Consider the following 19249-nt stretch of genomic DNA (forward strand, 5'->3'; position numbering starts at 1 on the left):
AGCAGACAGGATAATGATGGTGATGAGGGTAGTTGATGTAAATATGTGCTACAGTGCTTAAATATTTACTGTTTTCCCTTCAGGAGGAGGATGGTGTGTATGCAGCAGGGTGTTTTTTACCTGTACTGTGCTGCAGTGATGTGCAAGCTGAACTGTTTGGCATTGTATGGCAGTGCTAAAATTATATTGTCTCTGTGTAATTATATATACAGGCCCACTCACATACATCACTTACTGGGGAATGTAATAGTGCATCACAGACACCATCTTATTTTCTTGTAGTACATTAGTTTTTTAAATGAGCGACATTTATTTTGAAAAGAGAATTTAAAGATGACTTTGAGATTCTTTTTAGAGTCATGTTATGGTATTTTTCTTGCACTTTTCCTGGTCTAGAATTGACGATTTCTGGATAAATGAAGTGAGACCTGATCCTGATGCTTGAATGCAACATGCCTGTTTAGGGGGCTGACAGATGTAGGTGATTTCAAAACAAATGCCTTCTGTTATTTAGCTTTAGTTGCCATTGGGTCCACAGCTGCTGTGGTTGCCCTCTAAGTTAGTTTAAATGTATGCGTTTTCTTGGTCTAACTGTGTGTTTCTGGCGTGCCTGTCACCATGGTAACTGCACACCTCTGAGTTTAAATTCCGTGACATGAGATCACTGCAAGTCTTGCTTTAAAGAGGTCTGAGTTGCTGCACTTTGAAAGTAGGGAGGACTCTGATATTGTCTCTCCCTTCAACTTGAGTCCCCACACAATGGGATTAAATCCAGTGCTTGTCTGCACTTGTGTCTTTATTCTAATTTTATATGTAACAGCTTTATGAAACGCAAATAACTTGTTACATAATATGCAGTGCTGAACAGTGTGATTTATCTTTAAATATGCTTTTTAAAATAGACTATTCCACTCTATAAACAGAGTACATTTGTGTGTAATCTTGCTGCACTTTTCACTGTGCTGTAGGTTATTTTCAACTGCACTGTATTATTGTAAAAGTTTTTATCTTTCGCTGCTATGGAGAATCCTATGGACCTGATTAAATGGGTTTTTCCTTCCTATTCATGGTATTCAGGTTTAAGTGATATGCTCTGTTGAAACCCTACAGCTTATAAGATTGTTCTTCTACTCATTTATTATTCCTCATTTGGGCTCTGGAGCTGTTTAATTTCTGAGATTTAACAGGTCTGAGCCTGAACTTCATTTAGTTAAAGCCTGTTTAATGTGAATGCTGCTTCTGATTTGGCCTCGTTTCTGTTGTGATTGTCTGTAATCCTGGTGCTCTTCTGCCTGAAGAGTGCTTTTTATATTCAGAGCGATGTTTAACAAACTAATACAATGCATAAGTGAATATTTTCTCCTCCTGGAATGCCTTTTTTTGTGCTCATGTTACCCAAAAGGAAGCCAAATGTAGGAGTGCTCGAGTTTGGCTGTTGGAGCCCAGACAGGAATTTCTGTTCCCTGTGCACAGATGTGGAGGTGGACGAGGGCTGGGGGAGTTCTGGGCGGTGAGGACAGTGGAGGGATCCAGACAAGTTCAGTCAGAATTGCTCCTGAATGCCCTCCGACCCACACCCAGATGTTTTTATGACCCTCACTCGTCCTCCTGCCTGTGAAACATCTGGATTACTAAAGGGTGTGTTTAGGGTGCTTGTGGAAATTGAAGGTGTCTTTAGGTAGAATATTTTCTGACCTGTTTTCATCTGGGCTGGAAGAAGCCTGTTTGCTGCCTGGCTGTAAGTTGGTACACCAGCTGTGCAAAATAAGGTTGTAAATATCCATCCCTGTCATGTGGGAGCTAAGGTGGCGCTCCCCTCCCCACCAGCTAAATCTGCTCATGCTGCGTTCTGACAGTGGCAAAAACCTCCCTGAAAGTTCTGTGGAACACACCAGGGCAATGTCCTTCATACAAGAAATGCCACATTTTGGGTGAATAGCATGTTCTTGTGAAGAAAAAAAAAAAAAAAGATGGTTGCCATATAGTTATGGGTGAGACTTCTTGAGAGAGGGGAAAACCTGTTTTGGGAGTATTATGGATGACAAGGGTCCCCGTTCTTCTGGGAAGGTGGGGAATAAACTGGAGCCAGTGCACAGTCTGCATTTTTGGGAGGAGATGGTGGTGGCTCCAGGCTTGGATCCCCATGCTGGCTGAGGGAAGTTTGAGGTTAAAAATTGTGAGGGAGAACTGCAGACACCCCACTGTAGTTCTGTTATTGTGCTTGGCTGTAGGAGCTCTTTAGGGAATTGTATTTTGTTGTCTTGGATGTGGAAGTTTAAAACAATAACTTAGCAATAAGTACATGAAAGCTATTACCTTGATACACAGGGGAATATTTTCAGGGTAGTTTTAACTTCAATCCATGTTTCAAGACTAAAACTTAAAACACATCTTTGGGCTGGCAACACACTGGGCTGAGTATAGAAAGTCTTCTGGTGGTTTTTATTTGCTGGGTGGGATGTTTTTTGTGTTTTCTATTTTTTTTGTTTGGTCGGTTTTTGTTTATTTTTTAAATGATACATATTTTTTTTAATTTAAGAGTTTCTGAACCCTTTTTTCCTTTGTTCTAATTTGCAGCATTATTTTACTGTTCTCTTTGGCCATGAGGGGCAGAAGCCACTGGAACTGCGTTGTGAGGATGAGGTTGATGGAGATGAGTGGGTAGAAGCTATTCACCAAGCAAGGTATGGAACTCGGTTTGTGACCCTCTGATCCATTTTATTACAGATAAATGGATAATACTTTTTAGAACCTAAACCCATCTTCCAAACAGAAAGAAATGATTACATGTATTATCTGGGTGTTGTTTCCAATTCATGAGTACCTTATAGGAAAAAAACACCTTTAACATTCAATGCTTATTTCACTGCCTTTTATCTTTCATAAGCAATTGTGCTGCAGTTGAAATTAGTTCTGGAAGAATATATTATTTTATTAGAAAGAAGCCCTAGGATTAGTCTTCTGTTAGAGACAAGCGTGTCATGTGAATGAGGAAATTAATGATATGACAGATGAATAAATGAGTTTTTCCTTAAAAACTCTTGCAGAGAAATAAGTGTAAGAAAGAGGACATCAAGCCATGAAGATGATTAAGCGTGACAAATACATTTTTGACTTTGAAACCGAAATTCTGAATGACCTGAACCACAGTTTTGTGAAAAGGGACACGGTAGGACCTTGAGCCGTGCAGTATTCTGTGCCTGAGGAGAGGCCCGGGTGGCAAGTGGCCATGGTTTAGGTGTAGTCTAAATTAAAGTCATCTCAGTGAAGGCCTGAGGAATGCAGGAGGTGTGAGAAAAGATGCTCAATCTTCAAAGTTTTTAGAAGTTTAGTAAGGGATAAAAGGGATAAAATCCAGTGCTGGGGTGCTTGGCTATTTGCTAAAAGCGCACCATTAACCTAAACCATGTTCTCTATATACTGTTACATTGCAGGGGGTGCAGGCATATTCATACGAGTTTGAGTTGAGTATGTATATATTCAAACATTCCTTTGGGTTTAGATGTTCTTTTGCTTGGTTTTAACCTTTGGCTTGTCTTCATGCCATCTTGTAAATTAAACCAATATATTTCATTTCTTCTTGTGGTTCCATCCTGTTGTTTTTACACTCCCTGGTAACGAGGAGCCAGTAAATTGGGTTCTGGTTTTTGTCACTCTTATTTTACCACTCAGTCCACAAATGCAAGGAATCACATAATTATCTTACTCCATTCTCTGAGTTAGTTACATAAAGGCATTTTAACATCAGATAATATCTATTTTAATATTATGCTATGGCCTAAGATATATTTATCAAATATTTCAATACCTATATTTACAACTTATATTATACTTATATTTATATTTTATAATTCTATTTATATTTATATTTTCAATTTTTACTTCAATATTTACCAAGTATTTCTATAAGCTATACCTAAACGGACTGATTATACTATACCAAAAAGCAGCTAAAAGGAATCACAAATTTCACTATGTCAGGATCTCTGTGATGAACAACAACTTGCAAAACAAAAGCTAATACATAAATGTGAAAGGCAATAACGGTATTTGTAATTTATAACAGGAGGCAAAACTGCTGCTGAAATGCACTTTCTGCAGCCTCCTCCCATCCACACTCACCTCAGCTAATCTGCAGTGCCATGGTAACGCACAAGGAGCCAGGCAGCTCCCGAATTGCTTAGGACACGAGCCATGTAAACACAAGTGATTCTGCTTCAGAACTAAAATTGAACATGAGCAGCTCGTAGTTTTTAATTTAGAGCTTGTGAAGTGAGGCCCTGGGGCTGCAGGCCTTGTGCTGCCTGGGCAGCCTGCTCTGGGAGCTGTGTCCTCCTCTGGTGATGCCTAGAGCAGAGGCTAGACAGCGTTAAAGGAATAAAGTAGGCATTTATTAAAAGGCCTCAAAGGATGGGCAGCACGAAACTGTGGCCAAGGCTCCACCTAAGATGGACCCAAGATGAACTCTGAGTCGCGAGTTTTCACACTTTGATGAGTTTTGGTCCATTTCCACATTGGGGTTGATTGCCCGATTCCAGCTCCAGGTGATGCAGTCCCACCCTCCCAGGTTGCTCCCCTCCATTCCCTGTTGTTTGCACTATTTGGGCTGGAGCTGCAGCGGTGTCCTTGGTTCTGGAAAAGGATTGTTCTGTGTGACTGGGCTGTGAGGAGAACTGCTGATACTTAATATGGAGTTCAGAGTCATTTACCAATGCAGTACAGAATCTGGAGGATGTGAAAGCTCAGACTTAAGGTATTGCTGGTGCCACTGAGTGGGGCTCTGTCCTCTCCCAGGCCAGCCCTGTGGGTGGGCAGTGGAGAGCAGCTCTGGGTGACAACATCATCCCATGCCCTGGGGTCCCTGGGGCTCAGGGCTGGGCCAGTGTCCCCTGTGTGACACCACAGCCCCGTGCTGCTGCAGGGCTTGTCCTGGTCTGGGACAGCTTTTGCTGTGCAGTGTCCTGGAGTGGCTGCCTAGAACGGGAGCTGGATAACATTAAAAGAATAGAGTGGGTATTTTTTAAAGGCCTTCAATAGGTACATCTTGGGCAGTCAGAGGCCTCCCATGGGTTGCACCCTAGATGGATAATGGTCATGAGTTTTTCACACAATTTAAAGTTTGGACCATTTGCATTTCAGGGGTTAATCCTCCAACTACAGCTTCAGGTAATGAAGTCCTTTAGCCCCAGTTTGCTCCCCCTCAATTCACCTTTTTTATACTTTCAGGGCCTGAGGCTGTAGGGTGTCCTTGAGTTTCAGGCCCAGAGGAATGGCGTTGTGTGACCAAAATGTGAAGACAGGAACTAACACTCTAGATGGAGCTTAGAGTTATACCCTAAAGCAGCACAGGATTTGAAAAATACAAAAGCTAAATCAAGGCATCCAGCTGACAGTGAGTGAGGAAGGGAACAGGGCTTTTTGCCTCATGCTCGTGGACATTCAGGCACTGCAGCATCCTGGGCTTCCCTCTCTGCAGCACCAGTTTGGTTTTGCCACAACCTTTCCCTGCCAGGGGGGACACACAGGGGAGATTTGGGCTGTGCTTCCAGGGAACAGGGACAGGAGCAGAGGGAACGGCCTCAGGCTGGGCCAGGGCAGCTCAGGGTGCGCACAGCAGGGATTTCCCCATGGAAAGGGGGCTCAGGAGCTGCCTTGGCACTGCCCAGGGGGGGCTGGAGTGCCCAGCCCTGCAGGTGGCACCTGGAGGTGGCACTCGGAGCTCTGGGCTGGGGACAAGGTGGGGATGGGACACAGCTGGGACTCCATGGGCTGGCAGGGATTTTCCAGCCTCAGTGATTCTTGTCCATTGCCTGGTGTAAAAGGCACGTAAGCAAGAAGAACTTCATAACATGAGGCAAAATTTTTATCCTTGTAGTTCAGTTTGTAAGTGTGTCACACATGAATTTTCAAGGTAGAAACTGACATGAAATGAAGGCAATGGTAAACAATGCACAGCTGAAAACAGTGAGAACTTGCAGAGGAGTTGGTTGTGACATTCAGGGTCAGGGTGGCTGACTTTTGACTCCACCAGGGAGTTGTCATTGCAGGTTTTACAGGACAGCTGAGTAACTAAGATCAGTATTTTTATCTCTACCCCTTTTGCTATTTGCCTGTTTCCACCTTATTTGGGCCTACCTCCTGCTGATATTGAACTATGGGCATCTCCATGAGGGACAGTCTTGAGGTCCTTTGCCATTTGGGGGATTTTCTTCATCACTCTTTCTGCACAGGTATCTAAATTTTCTTTGGGAAGTTTCCCAGGGATACAGACACGGCTTTCTTGTGTTTTCTTGGACAAAATTCCAACAAGTGACCAAAAAAATTGTAAAATTTAGTTGGTAAGCATGGAGTGTCATTCCCTGTTGTGGGTTACCTCCTTGCTCTGATGATTTTCTCCTTCACTGGAAGCTGCTTTTGTTTGCTTTGCATTGTGTGGAGCAGAACAGCCTGGAGTTTCTAATTAGTTACTAAACCGTTGGGTCTTTTGCTGAAGATAGATAAAAAGAGGCAAAAATAATGGTTTTTGAGTATTGTGTAAGACTTTTCTTGCCAACTTAATTGAACAAAAGAGCACAGATTGTCGTTAGGGATTGAATTTTGCCTTCATCATGATCTAGACCTTTTCCCTTAAGTTTATCTGTATTTTTGACAAATGGGAGAAGTTTTGGCAACTTCTGAAGTGCCACTGTTGATTTGAGCCTAACCTAAGGGGTTTTTTTAGGAATTGATGAATGGCATTTTATGTAGCACTTTTAAGATGCTTTTTTGTACTGTCTAGGTGTCTTAGTTACAAATTGTTGGAGGAATTGAGAAGACTGCCACTACTCTTATATTGAAAAGAGACCTGGGAACATTTTGTTCTGTGTGAATATGCTGGCATTTGAGAAAGGGAAGTATTAAATTGCTTTCCAGAGGGTCATATCCTCATGAGAAGCTGTGGTAATCCCTGTGTTAGCTGAGACAATGCAATTGAGGTAGTTGAGGCTTTTTGTTTTCTTAGATTGACATATAGAAAATCTAATTTTGTACTGCTTTTTGTTATTTTTTTTTCCCCAACACATATTTGTAGCCATCAAAATTTCTTCCACGTCTAATTTACTTTGTCAGTTACAAACAGATTGTTGAAAAAAGGGTGCTGCAATCTCACTGCACCCCATGGACCACTCTGGGTAAATAAGAATTTTATTTGGGTGCCAGTACCTCATGAAAGGATCTTTTCTGCTGTGATGTTGTCCATTGTTCCTGTCCATAGAGCCCTCTTCTCACATGGGGGATTGTTTGGCTTTTGAGCAGGAATTGGGATCTATAATCCAGTATATTTTACTGGAACCTCATTATCAGTTCCATATCCTGTACTTACATTTTTCCACCTTCCATTTTATTTGGCTTTTCAATATTTTGGTTTCTCTTTAATATCCAGGGTGGCAGAGCATGGTTTGCTCCTTCTGAGCTACAATTTTGGGCAAGAGGATTTGTTCCTGGCAAGTCCTAGTTCCTCTGTCAGTGACTGCATCAGGAAGTCCTGTTTTTGGCTGTCTTCCAGAACTTGTTCTCTTATGAAAAAATCTCTTTCACCCTCAATACACTGAGGTGCACTTATCACTCTCTCTTAGAAAATCTTCTGCGTTTTAGGGCGTTTTTGTATTTCGCTCAAAAACTCTTATGCTTTTTTTTTTTTCATATGAATGCAGGATTAATAAAATTTATTGGACTTCTCCGCTTTAGCTTATTCCAAAGTCTTAAATTCCCACGTGTGGGAATAAAAACCCTCCTTTCATGCAGGCACAAGTGTGAATTTAATTGGGAAACTGATTTGAAAAGGAAATATGCTTTTTTAATTTATTGCCAGCTTAGTTGTAATCAATCTCATTCTTCCAGGTCTGCTCACTGCACAGGTGATGTGGGAGAAGATTAGGGAGGAAAATGGGAATAATTCTTTCACCTGGGTCACTGTTTAAGGTGTGCGAGGAACTACTGCCCTCTAACTGGCAATTTAAAATTAAAAACAAACAGGAGCAGCAAAGTTTTCTCTCAGATTTGCAGGCACACTTCTGCTGTATATTTTACACAGTATTTTGCAGGTGTAAAAGTAAGCTCACTGTGGCATCTCAGAGCTGCGCTGTGCTGATGCCTTGCTGTCAGTAAAACTGTATTAGCTGAGGCCTGGTGCTTTAATAACCAGGATTTTGTGGTTTCTGGTGGGCTGGGAGTGAGGCAGAGAGGTGCATCCAGTGCAGACACCCAGTGTGAGCCCCGCAAAAATCACTGAGCTGTGCAAGCTGTCCAGGGGCTGCTCCTGGACCTCCATCCCTGTGATGATGCCTTGGAGTGGCTGCCTAGAACAGAGGCTGGATAACATTAAAAGAATAAAGTGGGTATTTATTAAAGGCCTTCAATAGGTGCATTTTGGACAGTCAGAGGCCTCCCAGAGGCTACGCCCAAAATGGACAATGGTCACGAGTTTTTCATACAATTATTTTTCACACAATTAAGTTTGGTCCATTTGCTTATCAGGGGTTAATCCACCAATTCCAGGTTCAGCTAATGAAGTAATTTACCCCCAGTTTGCTCCCTCCCAATTCACTTTTGTTTATACTTTTTATACTATTTATACTTTCAGGGCCTGAGGCTGTAGGGTGCCCTTGAGTTTCAGGCCCAGAGGGACTGTGTTGTCTGACCAAAATGTGAAGACAGTAGCTAACACTATATATGTAGTTCAGAGTTATACCTTAATGCAGCATAGGATTTGAAAAATATAAAAGCTGAAATTCCAGAGGCATCGCCCTGCAAGTGCTCATGCTGCTCTGGTCTCCAGACGGGCACACCGGGGCCTGCAGAGCCGTCCCTCAGCCAGCCACCCAGGCCTGTGGTGTTCCCAGAAGCTGCTTTTGTTTGCTTTGCTTTGTGTCAAGCAGAGCACCCTGGAGTTTGTAATTAGTCACTAAACCATTTGTTTAGTAATTAGTTGGGTTTAGTTTAGTTTAAACCGTTTCCAGCAGCCTAATCACCAATCGCTGTTGGTGCAGGCCGGCCTCGGTGTGTCCCCAGTGCTTGGCTCTCCTGGCTCGGCCATGGCTGGTGGTCACACACCTGGGCCAGGCTCACACCTCCAGCTCTCCTGTGTGCCCCTGGCACTGCAGGGACCTGTGGGCTCGTGGTGCCAGCTCCAGAAAGTGGCACTGAGAGCTGTAGGGATGCACACTTGCAGTCCCCCTCACCAAGGAGAGGAGAGAGAGGTGGGTTTGGTGAGAAGGCAGGATGGGTAGTGGTGGTGATGTGCAGGTCTTGGCCAGACAAGTGTGTTGATCACTGTGCTTACCTGAGATCCTTTATCCCCTTTTATCTCCTTATCTCTGTGTTTTCCAAAGCTTGCTGCTCCTCAAACTTATTCCATGCCTCCCTTTCCCTGCCTTTTGTTCCTGCACTTCCATAACAGGCCTTGTATAACCCCAAAATGTTGTTCCCTCTAGCCCATAAGAAGTTTCACACCCCTGTGGTTGGTGGCTGCTCTCAGCCTGGGAGGAGATGAGGAGAGGCTTTCCACAGGCTCTGGGCACACCTCATGGCAGCTTTTCATGAGCTTCCCTCTGAAAGGGGGCTCCTGCAAAAGAGGGAGAATGATGTTTTACATGGGCAGATAACAAGAGGATGAAGAGGAATAGTTTTAAACTAAAAAAAGGACTTAAAATTGATATTGGGAAGGAATTGTTCCCTGGGAGGGTGGGCAGGCCCTGGCACAGGGTGCCCAGAGCATCTGGGGCTGCCCCTGCATCCCTGGCAGTGCCCGAGGCCAGGCTGGACACTGGGACAGTGGGAGGTGTCCGTGCCATGGTAGGGGGGCACTGGCTGATCTTTAATGTCCCTTCAACCCAACCCATGCCATGATTCTGTGGTTCATGGCTGCTCATGCTTTGAGTCCTGTCTGTTTTGCACAATGGGGTAGGGTGCCATTCTCCTCCATCTTGTTTGTGGATGAATTCCTAAAGAGTTCAGATCTGACCATTCCTTAATGGTCAGATTTTCCTGGCTGGAATGCCAGGACAATGGGAGCAGCTGGTTTTGGTGTGAGGTGGGAGTCTGGTGGGTGACACACTGGCTGGTGAGGGCTGTTTCCAGCACAGTCTCCATCCCACAGAACAGGGTGGCCTTCCCTCCCCTCACACCTTGCTCCTGAGTGAGCCATTCCCCATGGACATGGTTTGGGTGCTTTGGTTGTTGGGCCCACTTTTCCAAAGGCTCTGTCTCCCAGCTGGCATTTCCCCCCACTCAGTTAAAAGGATCGTGTAGTAAAAACCATTTGGGGCGTGGAGTCATCAAAGTGCCCTGTGGCTCTGTCTGGCACAGGGATCCCTCAGAACCCTGGATCGCACCCCAGGGCACCTTGCTTGGAGCCACAGGGGTGGATTGGTTATGTTCTAGTGCAGCTTTTACTGTTCCCATCCCTGCTGTGGCTGTGACTGTGCCATCAGGCTTTAAAACCTGTCTGGAGGCTCTTTCTCCTCTGTTGAGGAGTCCTGCAGCAGCTCAAGGTGGGTGTGGGGACCATGCAGGCAATTTCTTCTGCCTTGCAGACAGCCAGGGCCTCGTTTTCATAAGGAGTGAGTTAGGCTGTGCATTTTGCTTTTCAAGAGGGTGATTTGATGTGGCCAGACCAAGTGCTTGCTTCTCCCAGCACCCTGAGCAGCTTTAGGGCAATTAGCATGGACTGCTCCAATGAACTATAACTCTGGTCTCATTCTGGGACAAAACTCAAAAGTATTTGCTGGTAGCACTACTGGAACTTGTATCCTGGCTTGCTGCTAGAGGCTAAAATTTCTCCAGTTTTCCTAGGTTTTCTGAGTATGTCAGACTAAATGGTGCAAGCATGTTTTATCTGGGTTTTATTAATTTCTTCCTCTCTCCATGTGGTGGGTGATGGTCAATCAGGGGTTCTTGGAATACCTGGTTTGAGTCCTGTTCATACAGATGATGGTAGTAGACAGGTTCAGCCTCAGCTTTCAGGATGTTTTAGACACTACAGAATTGCTTCCCTCAGAAAAATATTAATAAAAAGTCATATAAGCAGTGGTTTGCAGCAGTTGTTTCTTTCTATAAAACGATACCCTAGACAAAAAAACAGACCTAGACTAGTTGCTTACAGGTTGTTTTATATATTTTTCTGTGTTGCTTTGACATCTGAATGTTTTGGTACAATTTTCTCCTACAAGGATTTTTTATACATGTGTGTTCATGTCAGTATCGATGCCCTGTCCTCTTGTAAGGCTCCTGGGTTTACTCTGGATATTCAGATTAACACATTTGGACATGGTGATCTCTACTCAAGCATGGAGAGAGATGGATGGAAGGGACTGTTTGAAGGATGTGAGGTTTATTCCAAAAGCCTCTGATTTTTCCTTTCCCAGCAGTAGTTTGGAGAAGGAAAATGGATTTTGCCTATTATAAGTTAGTGTAGGTGTAGAGAGTCTTTTCAAATTAACTCTTCTTCGTAGTGCTAATTATGGGAGTGAAGGAGATGTTGTTTGGTTTCCAGGCTGAATCTGACATTTTAGACAGCAAAAAGCCCCCCCACTGAATTGCTCTAAGAGCATCTCAAAATAACAAAATCTTCAGTCTTTCAGAGCAAAAGTTTCTTGTTCCCCAGTAAAGCAAAGCTGTCCAGCTTAATGCATTTAAAGAATCCAAGAAATACACATAATTTCTTCCCCTAAAGGAAGAAATAAAAAAGTGAAAGAGAAGCACTGTATGTAACAATATATTGAATCCTACATCAGCAGTTCATCCTTGTGAGTCTATGTCCTACTATTTTCCTCAGTTTAAATAAAACCAAAGGGAAACCCCTCAAATTCTCTATTGAAAACGATTGGTCGCAAAACTTCTAGAACATTTTGAAAATTATAAATAGAAAAAGAGAGTGTTTCACCTGTTTGGATTTGGCTTTAGCTGGGAAAGACTATTTATATTAAATTTAAATCAAAGCATTTTATTACATATGTTACATATATTTTTATCTTAATATTGTAAAACAGTTAGTGCTAACTCAGACATGATTAGTGCTTTTGATTCAGACAATTTTTAGAATCTACAAATGCCTTTTTAGGGTGAAAAGAGGTGAAGTACTCTGGTTTCTGAAGAAAAACCCCAGAATTCTTGCAAAACAAACAAACAAAAAAAATTGAAGAACTAATCTCATTCTTTACTGATGTTTGTTGTACAGCTGAATGATAAGTGCATTGCTTCATGATAGGTTTATTTATGTGTGATTTTTACTTCTTGGAAGAGGTGTCCTGACCTTCCTTTTTCCAATGTATTGTTTACTTCTGCAGCAGTGAAAATATAACAGCAAATGTAATAGAATTAAATTCCCTTCTTATTCTTTTTATAGTCTGTACAAGGAAAAAAACTTTTACTTTATGATAGCTGTGGGAACTTATTCTAATTATTTTAAATCTAAGCTTGTTTTCCAGGTTAGGTGTTGAATGCAAGAGCTGTGGTTAATATTGGCCCCCTCCAGTGTGGAGATGCACTAACACTGATTGAAATACAAGTAAATGTTTACAGGAAAACCACATTGTAGAGGATGCACATTACTGCAATTTTAGGAACCTCACGGTATTTAATAGCAAATATTTATTGTTTTATGAGTGCTGTAACAAGCAGGAAGATATTTAAAGGGAAGAGATTTGCAATCAGAAAGTTCCTGCTGTTAAATGCTGTGCTCAAACTCAGCAATAGAAAAAGATGTGATATCAAACAGTGATGAGTCCCTTGTCAATGATTTAGGGCCTGAATTCTGCTGTGTTTTATTTGGTCCTTATCTTGTAAATTTCCATAATTCTCAGAGGAACAACCTTCCTAAGACTCAGGGTAAGAGGCAGCAAAGTGTCTTGATTTTGCTGCTTCAGGGGAAGTCTGGTGAAGATGCTGTGTAGGGAAAATCTGATTTCCCCTCTACCTGAAGCTGGGAAGCATTTCTGACATGGTGCTCTGATTGTGGCATCTGATTGCACTAGGGATATTGTCCCTTTGCAGGGAAAAGCTGCCCAAGAGCTAAAGGAAAGACTGATACTGTGGTTCCTGATACTGATTGGATTAAAGGCATTTATTTCAGTAATTTTAAAAAGGCCTAAAAAATAAAACATGTGTTAGCACACTAAAGTGACAGTTTTGATGGGAATTCTTCCATAAATTGATCTGGCAGATGGAGAGAAATAGTTCTGATGAAGTGCTACATGCTCCCCCAAGTTCTCCCAAAAGATGGGAAAAAATCAGGACCTTAAAATACATAAAACAAATTGAATTTACTGAGTTCTTTGGCCAAGCATGAGAATTAGAAGCTCATAAAAAGTGCAGTTATCTTGCTCTCAGTAGCTGAATATTGTGAAACTGGGTACTGTTGCAGCAGTCTAAAAAAGGATGTTAAACTGTCTCAGTTTGGATGATTTGGTGATTAGGATTTGGGTGGTTTATGATCAAGCTGCACATTATAACTTAAGCTAAACAAGCATGGTTCTGCAGTCTTATTGCCACTGGGGCTCTATTATCTGTCCATGTCCCATGAGGGGCTTTTCATGCCTGAAGACACCTAGAACAGAGACTAGGCAGAATAAAGAAATAAAGTAGGTGTTTATTAAAAATATATTAGGCTGGAAAACGATTGTTTTGTCTAAGCAAACTTATATCAAGTTCAGAGTTATATACTGATGTGGTACAGAATATGGAAAATATGAAAGCTAAATCCTAAGGCATCATTCCCCCCTTTTAGATGCTTGATAAAGCCTCTTCCTTGTTAAGTCTCTATTCTAAGTACCTACTAATAATAGGTATTTAATAATAGATAAATATCTAACAACAGTAAATATCTAACGATAGTAAATATCTACCAATAGTAAATATCTAACTAGATAGTTAGATATTTACTATTGGTAGATATTATCTAACTAGTAGTTAGATATCTAACAGTTGTAAATATCTAACAACAGTAAACATATAAAAATAATAAATATCTAACAATAGTAATGTTTTGCACAGTTGGCCATCATGCCAAGAATAATAATTATTATTATGTGTGGCATTCACATTCTCTGAGAAATCCCTTTGCCCAGGATTTTTCTCCTGGGAGGCTGAGAAGCCTCAGAGAAAAGGAAAACAATTCTGATCTCATTTGCTTCTCCTGTATTGTGCTCGTGTGGAATGTGTTTGGAGATTGTTTACCCACAGGTGATTGTTCCATTGGACTCTGCTGGGAGTTGTTTTCACTCTTTGGCCAGTCAGGGCCAAGCTGTGTCAGGACTCTAGAGAGACTCACGAGTTTTCATTATTACCTTCTTAGCACTCTGTCTGCATCCTTTCTGTATTCTTTAATATAGTTTAGTGTAGTATTGTTTAATATATTATACCATCATAAAATAATAAATTAACCTTTTGGGAATGTGGAGTCAGATTCATCTTTCCATCCTTCATTGGGGCACCCCACAAATACAATAGTTATGAACAGTTCTTTAGGCACAGAAGAGGAATTATTTAAAACATGTTTTCACCTGAACCAGTCTCTGTTTTCACAATTGCTTCAGGACCAGAAGCCTTCTTAAACTAAAACCACTAAAACCCATTATGTGGCTGTTTTCACTGACCTGTTCTTTCCCTGGCAGCTACTCAGACATCCTGATCGAGCGGGAGGTGCTGATGCAGAAGTACATCCACCTGGTGCAGATCGTGGAGACCGAGAAGGTGGCGGCCAACCAGCTCCGGCACCAGCTGGAGGACCAGGACACGGAGATCGAGAGGCTCAAGTCCGAGGTGAGTGCCAGAGCCACCAGGCTCTCCCTGACTGGAGCCTTCTGCTGGGTGCAGGGCTGTGGGGCTGCCTTGGGAGGCTCCTAGAGCAGAGCCAGACAGAGTTAAAGGAACAAAGTGGGGGTTTATTGAAAGTCCTTCAAAGGACACACCTTGGGAAGTACAAGATCCTGACCATGGCTCCACCCAAGGTGTATAGCAGAATCAGGAGCCCTTGATACAGGGAATGATTGGCATCTCACTCCATTGATTCAGAATGCTGAACAGTTGCTTTATTGAAATTATATTATATTCTATTAATTATATTATACTATACTACATTAAAGACATACTACTCTAAATAATACTAAAAGAATGCTAAAAAGATATTACAGGAAAACCCATTACTGTGTGAGACAGTGAGGACACAGCTTTGACCCCATAGGCCAATTAATATAAACAACCATCACCAGAATCCAATTAAGAACTCTCTTCAATCTTCCTAGCATATTCCACATGTGCAAAAACATCAGGAGCAGAGAACAGAGATAAGAGTTGTTTTCTCTTTCTCTGAGGTTCCTCGCTGCAATTTCCAGGAAATATCCTCAGGAAGTTGTGCCTGCCTGCCCTCTATGAAGAGAGCTGTGGCTACAAAGGTGCACCCAAGATGAACCCCTAGTCATGAATTTTCACACTTTTGATAAGTTTTGGTCTATTTCAATGTGGGGGTTAATTGCCCAATTCCAGCTCCAGGTTCTGCAGTCCCACCCTCCCAGGTTGCTCCCCTCCATTCCCTGCTGTTTGCACTTTTTGGGCTGGAGCTGCAGTGGCATCCTTGGTTCTGGGGCTGGACAAGGATTGTTCTGTGTGACTGGGCTGTGAGGAGAACTGCTGACAGCACTTTATACAGAGTTCAGTTATATCCTAATGTAGTGCAGAATCTGGAAAATATGAAAGCTCAAACTTAAGGCATCAGTGATGGTCAGAATTTCTGTAGTATTCCGTGAAAATGACAGAACCCAGTGAGGCTAATATATAACAGTCCCCTAGTGACTCCTTAGAATAATGATTTTCTTTGAAATATTGAGGTCTGTTGGGCTGATTGGGTTACTTTTCCTGACATCCTGTCATGCTTTCATCCCCCTAAGATGACACACTGCTTTGCAGAGTGGGTGCCACTGATTTCACTGTTTCCTCCCTGCCTTCAGGTTTGAGTTTGGCTGTGATGGTGTTAAGGGCTGTCCAGGACTGCTCTGATTCCCTGGATGTTGTTAAAAACCTTGTGGCAGTCCCAGGCTGATAAAGCCCAAAAGGCATAGTTACTTTCGGGGGCAGAACCTGCTGGTTCTGGGTCCCCCTTACAGCTGGACAGGGATCTGTACTGGCCTGAAGTGCCCCAGTCCCTGTCCCCAAATGTGTACTGGTCATTCTGTGCCCCTTCCACAGGCTGGGGGAAAGGGAAATTGTTGGTCTGGTAGTTCTCCAGCCAAGGGTTTCCTTAACTTGAGGAAGCATTTAATGAGTGTTTGGTTTTGTCAGATTGTAGCACTGAATAAAACAAAGGAAAAAATGCGACCTTATCAAGGCAACCAGGAAGATGAAGATCCAGATATTAAAAAAATTAAGAAGGTAAACATGAAGTCTTTTGTGCTTAAAGGGAGGAGGGTGGGATGAGGGGTGTGCTTCTGTTTTTTGGTCTAGGTTTTATTTTTTTTTTTGTTGTTTGTTTGTTTGGCTTTTTTTTTTTTTTTAAGTACAGTCGAATAACAAGTTTTTCTTTGCTCTGCCCCTACTTAAATCTCTTCAATTACATGTATTTTTGTGCCACACTTTATCTTGTGATGTATTTGCATGAAATCCTTTATGGGACGTGTCTGGTTTCTGTCTTTTTCTGGGGTGTGCAGTCTGAGCCAGGGTCAGCCTTGAGCTGGTAACGTAGTGTGAGTTTTCCTTTTCGTGTAGATTAGCCATTGTTGCAGAAGCTGGGAATGCCCCTTTTAGTAGCAAGAGAGCTTTGAATCTGTATGTAATTCACTGTATTCTGTGTCTTGATCATTTTGACAGCTGGGCCCCTTTTATTTGAAGTTATTTTTTCAGAGTAAACTGATACCAGCAAAGTTTTCCACTTCTCATTCAAGATGAATCAAGATCAGGGCACAGACATAATGAAATTTCCTGTGACCAGATGTAGACCTCTTCTGTAATCTTTAATTCACTTGTAACTTCAACAGATATTATGCTTAGTTAGATTTTTCCATGACATAGAGGTGCTTTTTAAGAATGCCAAACATCTGTCTTTTTGAATACCATGTTTGTTGCCTTGGTATCTGATACCAAGCAATGTATTGATACCTAGCTTTAAATACCCATACCAATTGTTATCCATTCAAAATGGAAAGCAAAGTGACCTTAAAAAATAAAGAATTCTGCCAGTAATGATATTGAGTCTGTGCTGGACTGTGTTACCTGGAGGTATTGCAGGACACCTTTGGGGTATAAGAGAAATGTTCTAGGGGGAGGAAGAAGGAACTGCGCTGGTGGTGATGGGAAGGGGACAACACTCCAGCTTGCAGTGAAAGATTCCCTTCTGTGTATGCCATGCTTTACAGTCTGTTTCCTGGCAACAATTATGACCCTTAACAAACAGAAATGTAAAATATATTTAATTACAGAACAATTATGTATCAATAAAGGAACCTTTTTATTTTTGCACAAAGACTTTTAATTTTGCGAGTTGTTTCTACAGTGAAGAGCTTATGATAAGTCACGCAATATGTTTTTTTAACTTTCTTTTCCTGCGTGATCCCTTTTTAGGTTCAGAGCTTTATGCGGGGCTGGCTGTGCAGAAGAAAATGGAAAACCATTGTCCAAGACTATATTTGTTCTCCTCATGCAGAGAGCATGAGGAAGAGGAACCAGATAGTTTTCAACATGGTGGAGGCTGAGTCTGAGTACGTGCACCAGCTTTATGTCCTGGTGAACTGCTTCCTGCGGCCCCTGAGGATGGCAGCGAGCTCCAAGAAGCCGCCCATCAGCCACGACGATGTCAGCAGCATTTTCCTCAACAGGTAGAGGGGACCTTTTTGGGAATTTTTTTTGTTGGTTTGGGAGGTTTCTGTGGCTTTTTGTTTGGGGTTTTTTTGGTGGGTGTCCCAGAGTGCTTGTTCCCATTCTGGTTCAGCTGAAGGCAGAGTCCTGGCTCCTGTTTTGGATCTGGTGCAGGTGGTGTCACTGAGCCAGACACTTTCCCAGGCTGAAAGGCAAAGATGCTGCAGGTGATGCTGTTGGAAACCAGCATGACCTCTTTACCTCCCTGCATTCTCTGTCTTCCTCTGCTAAAGGCAAAAAAGGACAGATGGTGCCTCTTAGGGCAGTTCCCATAATTTTCTGTCACCTTTCCTGTTTCTTTTTTTCTCTTAAGAGAGCAAAACTGGACTTAGTGGCCTCATATGATCCCGATAAGACCCCGAGGATGAGAATGTCAAAGCTTCTATTTTCTGTTGTCCTGCCTAAGGAATCTCATTCCCTCTCACTTGTCTTTTCATATCCTGCAAAAAAGGAATTGTTCTTTCATTAGGCATCCAAGTACTGCTGTAATGAGCATGTTCAAGTAGCCCAGGAGGCATCTAACATTAGATACAGGACTGGGATTGTATCCAAGCCTGCCCCAAACTTCTGAGAAACAGAATATGTTCCTTTAGTCATGAGGCAGGTTTCCTTTCCCTTGCTAGAATATGAATACGATGTTAGAATATTTATATTGAATACTACGAGTTTTTTAGAAGCAGTGAGCTAGTATTTTTAAACAATGCAATAAAAGGAAGCACTTATTTCCATAACAATAACTGTCTTCTGTTTTTTTTTCTAGCAAAGTGCAAAAGAGGAAGAGATGTTTCTCTGTGAATTATTAATCAGAAAATAAAACAGAATTATCTTTTTGTTTGTTTAAATACTTGTTTTTCAGTGAAACAATCATGTTTCTTCATGAGATATTTCACCAGGGCTTAAAAGCAAGAATAGCTAACTGGCCTACCTTAATTCTAGGTAAGTTACTTTATTTTCTGTAGGGGTATAACTTTCATATTTATTTTTGAATAATCAGTAGGGATTTTTTTTTTTCTAAAGACATGACTTCTTAAAAGTCCCTTTTGAAAGGAATATGCATATGCAGGGTTAAAACCACAAGATGAGGTTTAGTGGGAATCCCATGCGGGCAGTAATGGTCTGTATATGAGAATTCCTCAGCCCTAATCATTGATTGGACTTTTATTTTTGGTAATGCTATCTGACTATTAGGTAATCAGAACAACCATCACTGGGCAGGTGAAAGAGCTATGTTTAATGTTTCTAAATTGTCAGTGTATTGGAAACAGAACTGATTATAGCAATTCACTTCCAGAGAAAACACTGGAAAACACATTTTCTTTAAAAATGTATTTCAATACATGAGTAGCTGGGGAAAAAAAAGGCATTTTCC

The 19249-nt window shown here is 41.9% G+C and overlaps 1 protein-coding gene across 4 annotated transcripts in view; it reads left to right on the forward strand.

Moving 5' to 3' along the window:
- RASGRF2 (Ras protein specific guanine nucleotide releasing factor 2) overlaps positions 1-19249 on the forward strand; it is a 121783-nt gene that overhangs the window by 34323 nt on the left and 68211 nt on the right. For all 4 annotated transcript variants that reach the window (XM_054287598.1, XM_054287599.1, XM_054287600.1 and 1 more), the window contains exons 2-6: positions 2578-2684; positions 14649-14796; positions 16312-16401; positions 17587-17840; positions 18737-18816. In XM_054287598.1, coding sequence (XP_054143573.1) covers positions 2578-2684; positions 14649-14796; positions 16312-16401; positions 17587-17840; positions 18737-18816 — 679 coding nt within the window. The remainder of the gene's footprint in view (positions 1-2577; positions 2685-14648; positions 14797-16311; positions 16402-17586; positions 17841-18736; positions 18817-19249) is intronic.

This window comes from Melozone crissalis, unplaced genomic scaffold, assembly GCF_028551555.1.
Source record: "Melozone crissalis strain CALT ecotype California unplaced genomic scaffold, PUWL_Pcris_2 ptg000060l_1, whole genome shotgun sequence".
In the NCBI taxonomy this organism is placed as follows: domain Eukaryota; kingdom Metazoa; phylum Chordata; class Aves; order Passeriformes; family Passerellidae; genus Melozone; species Melozone crissalis.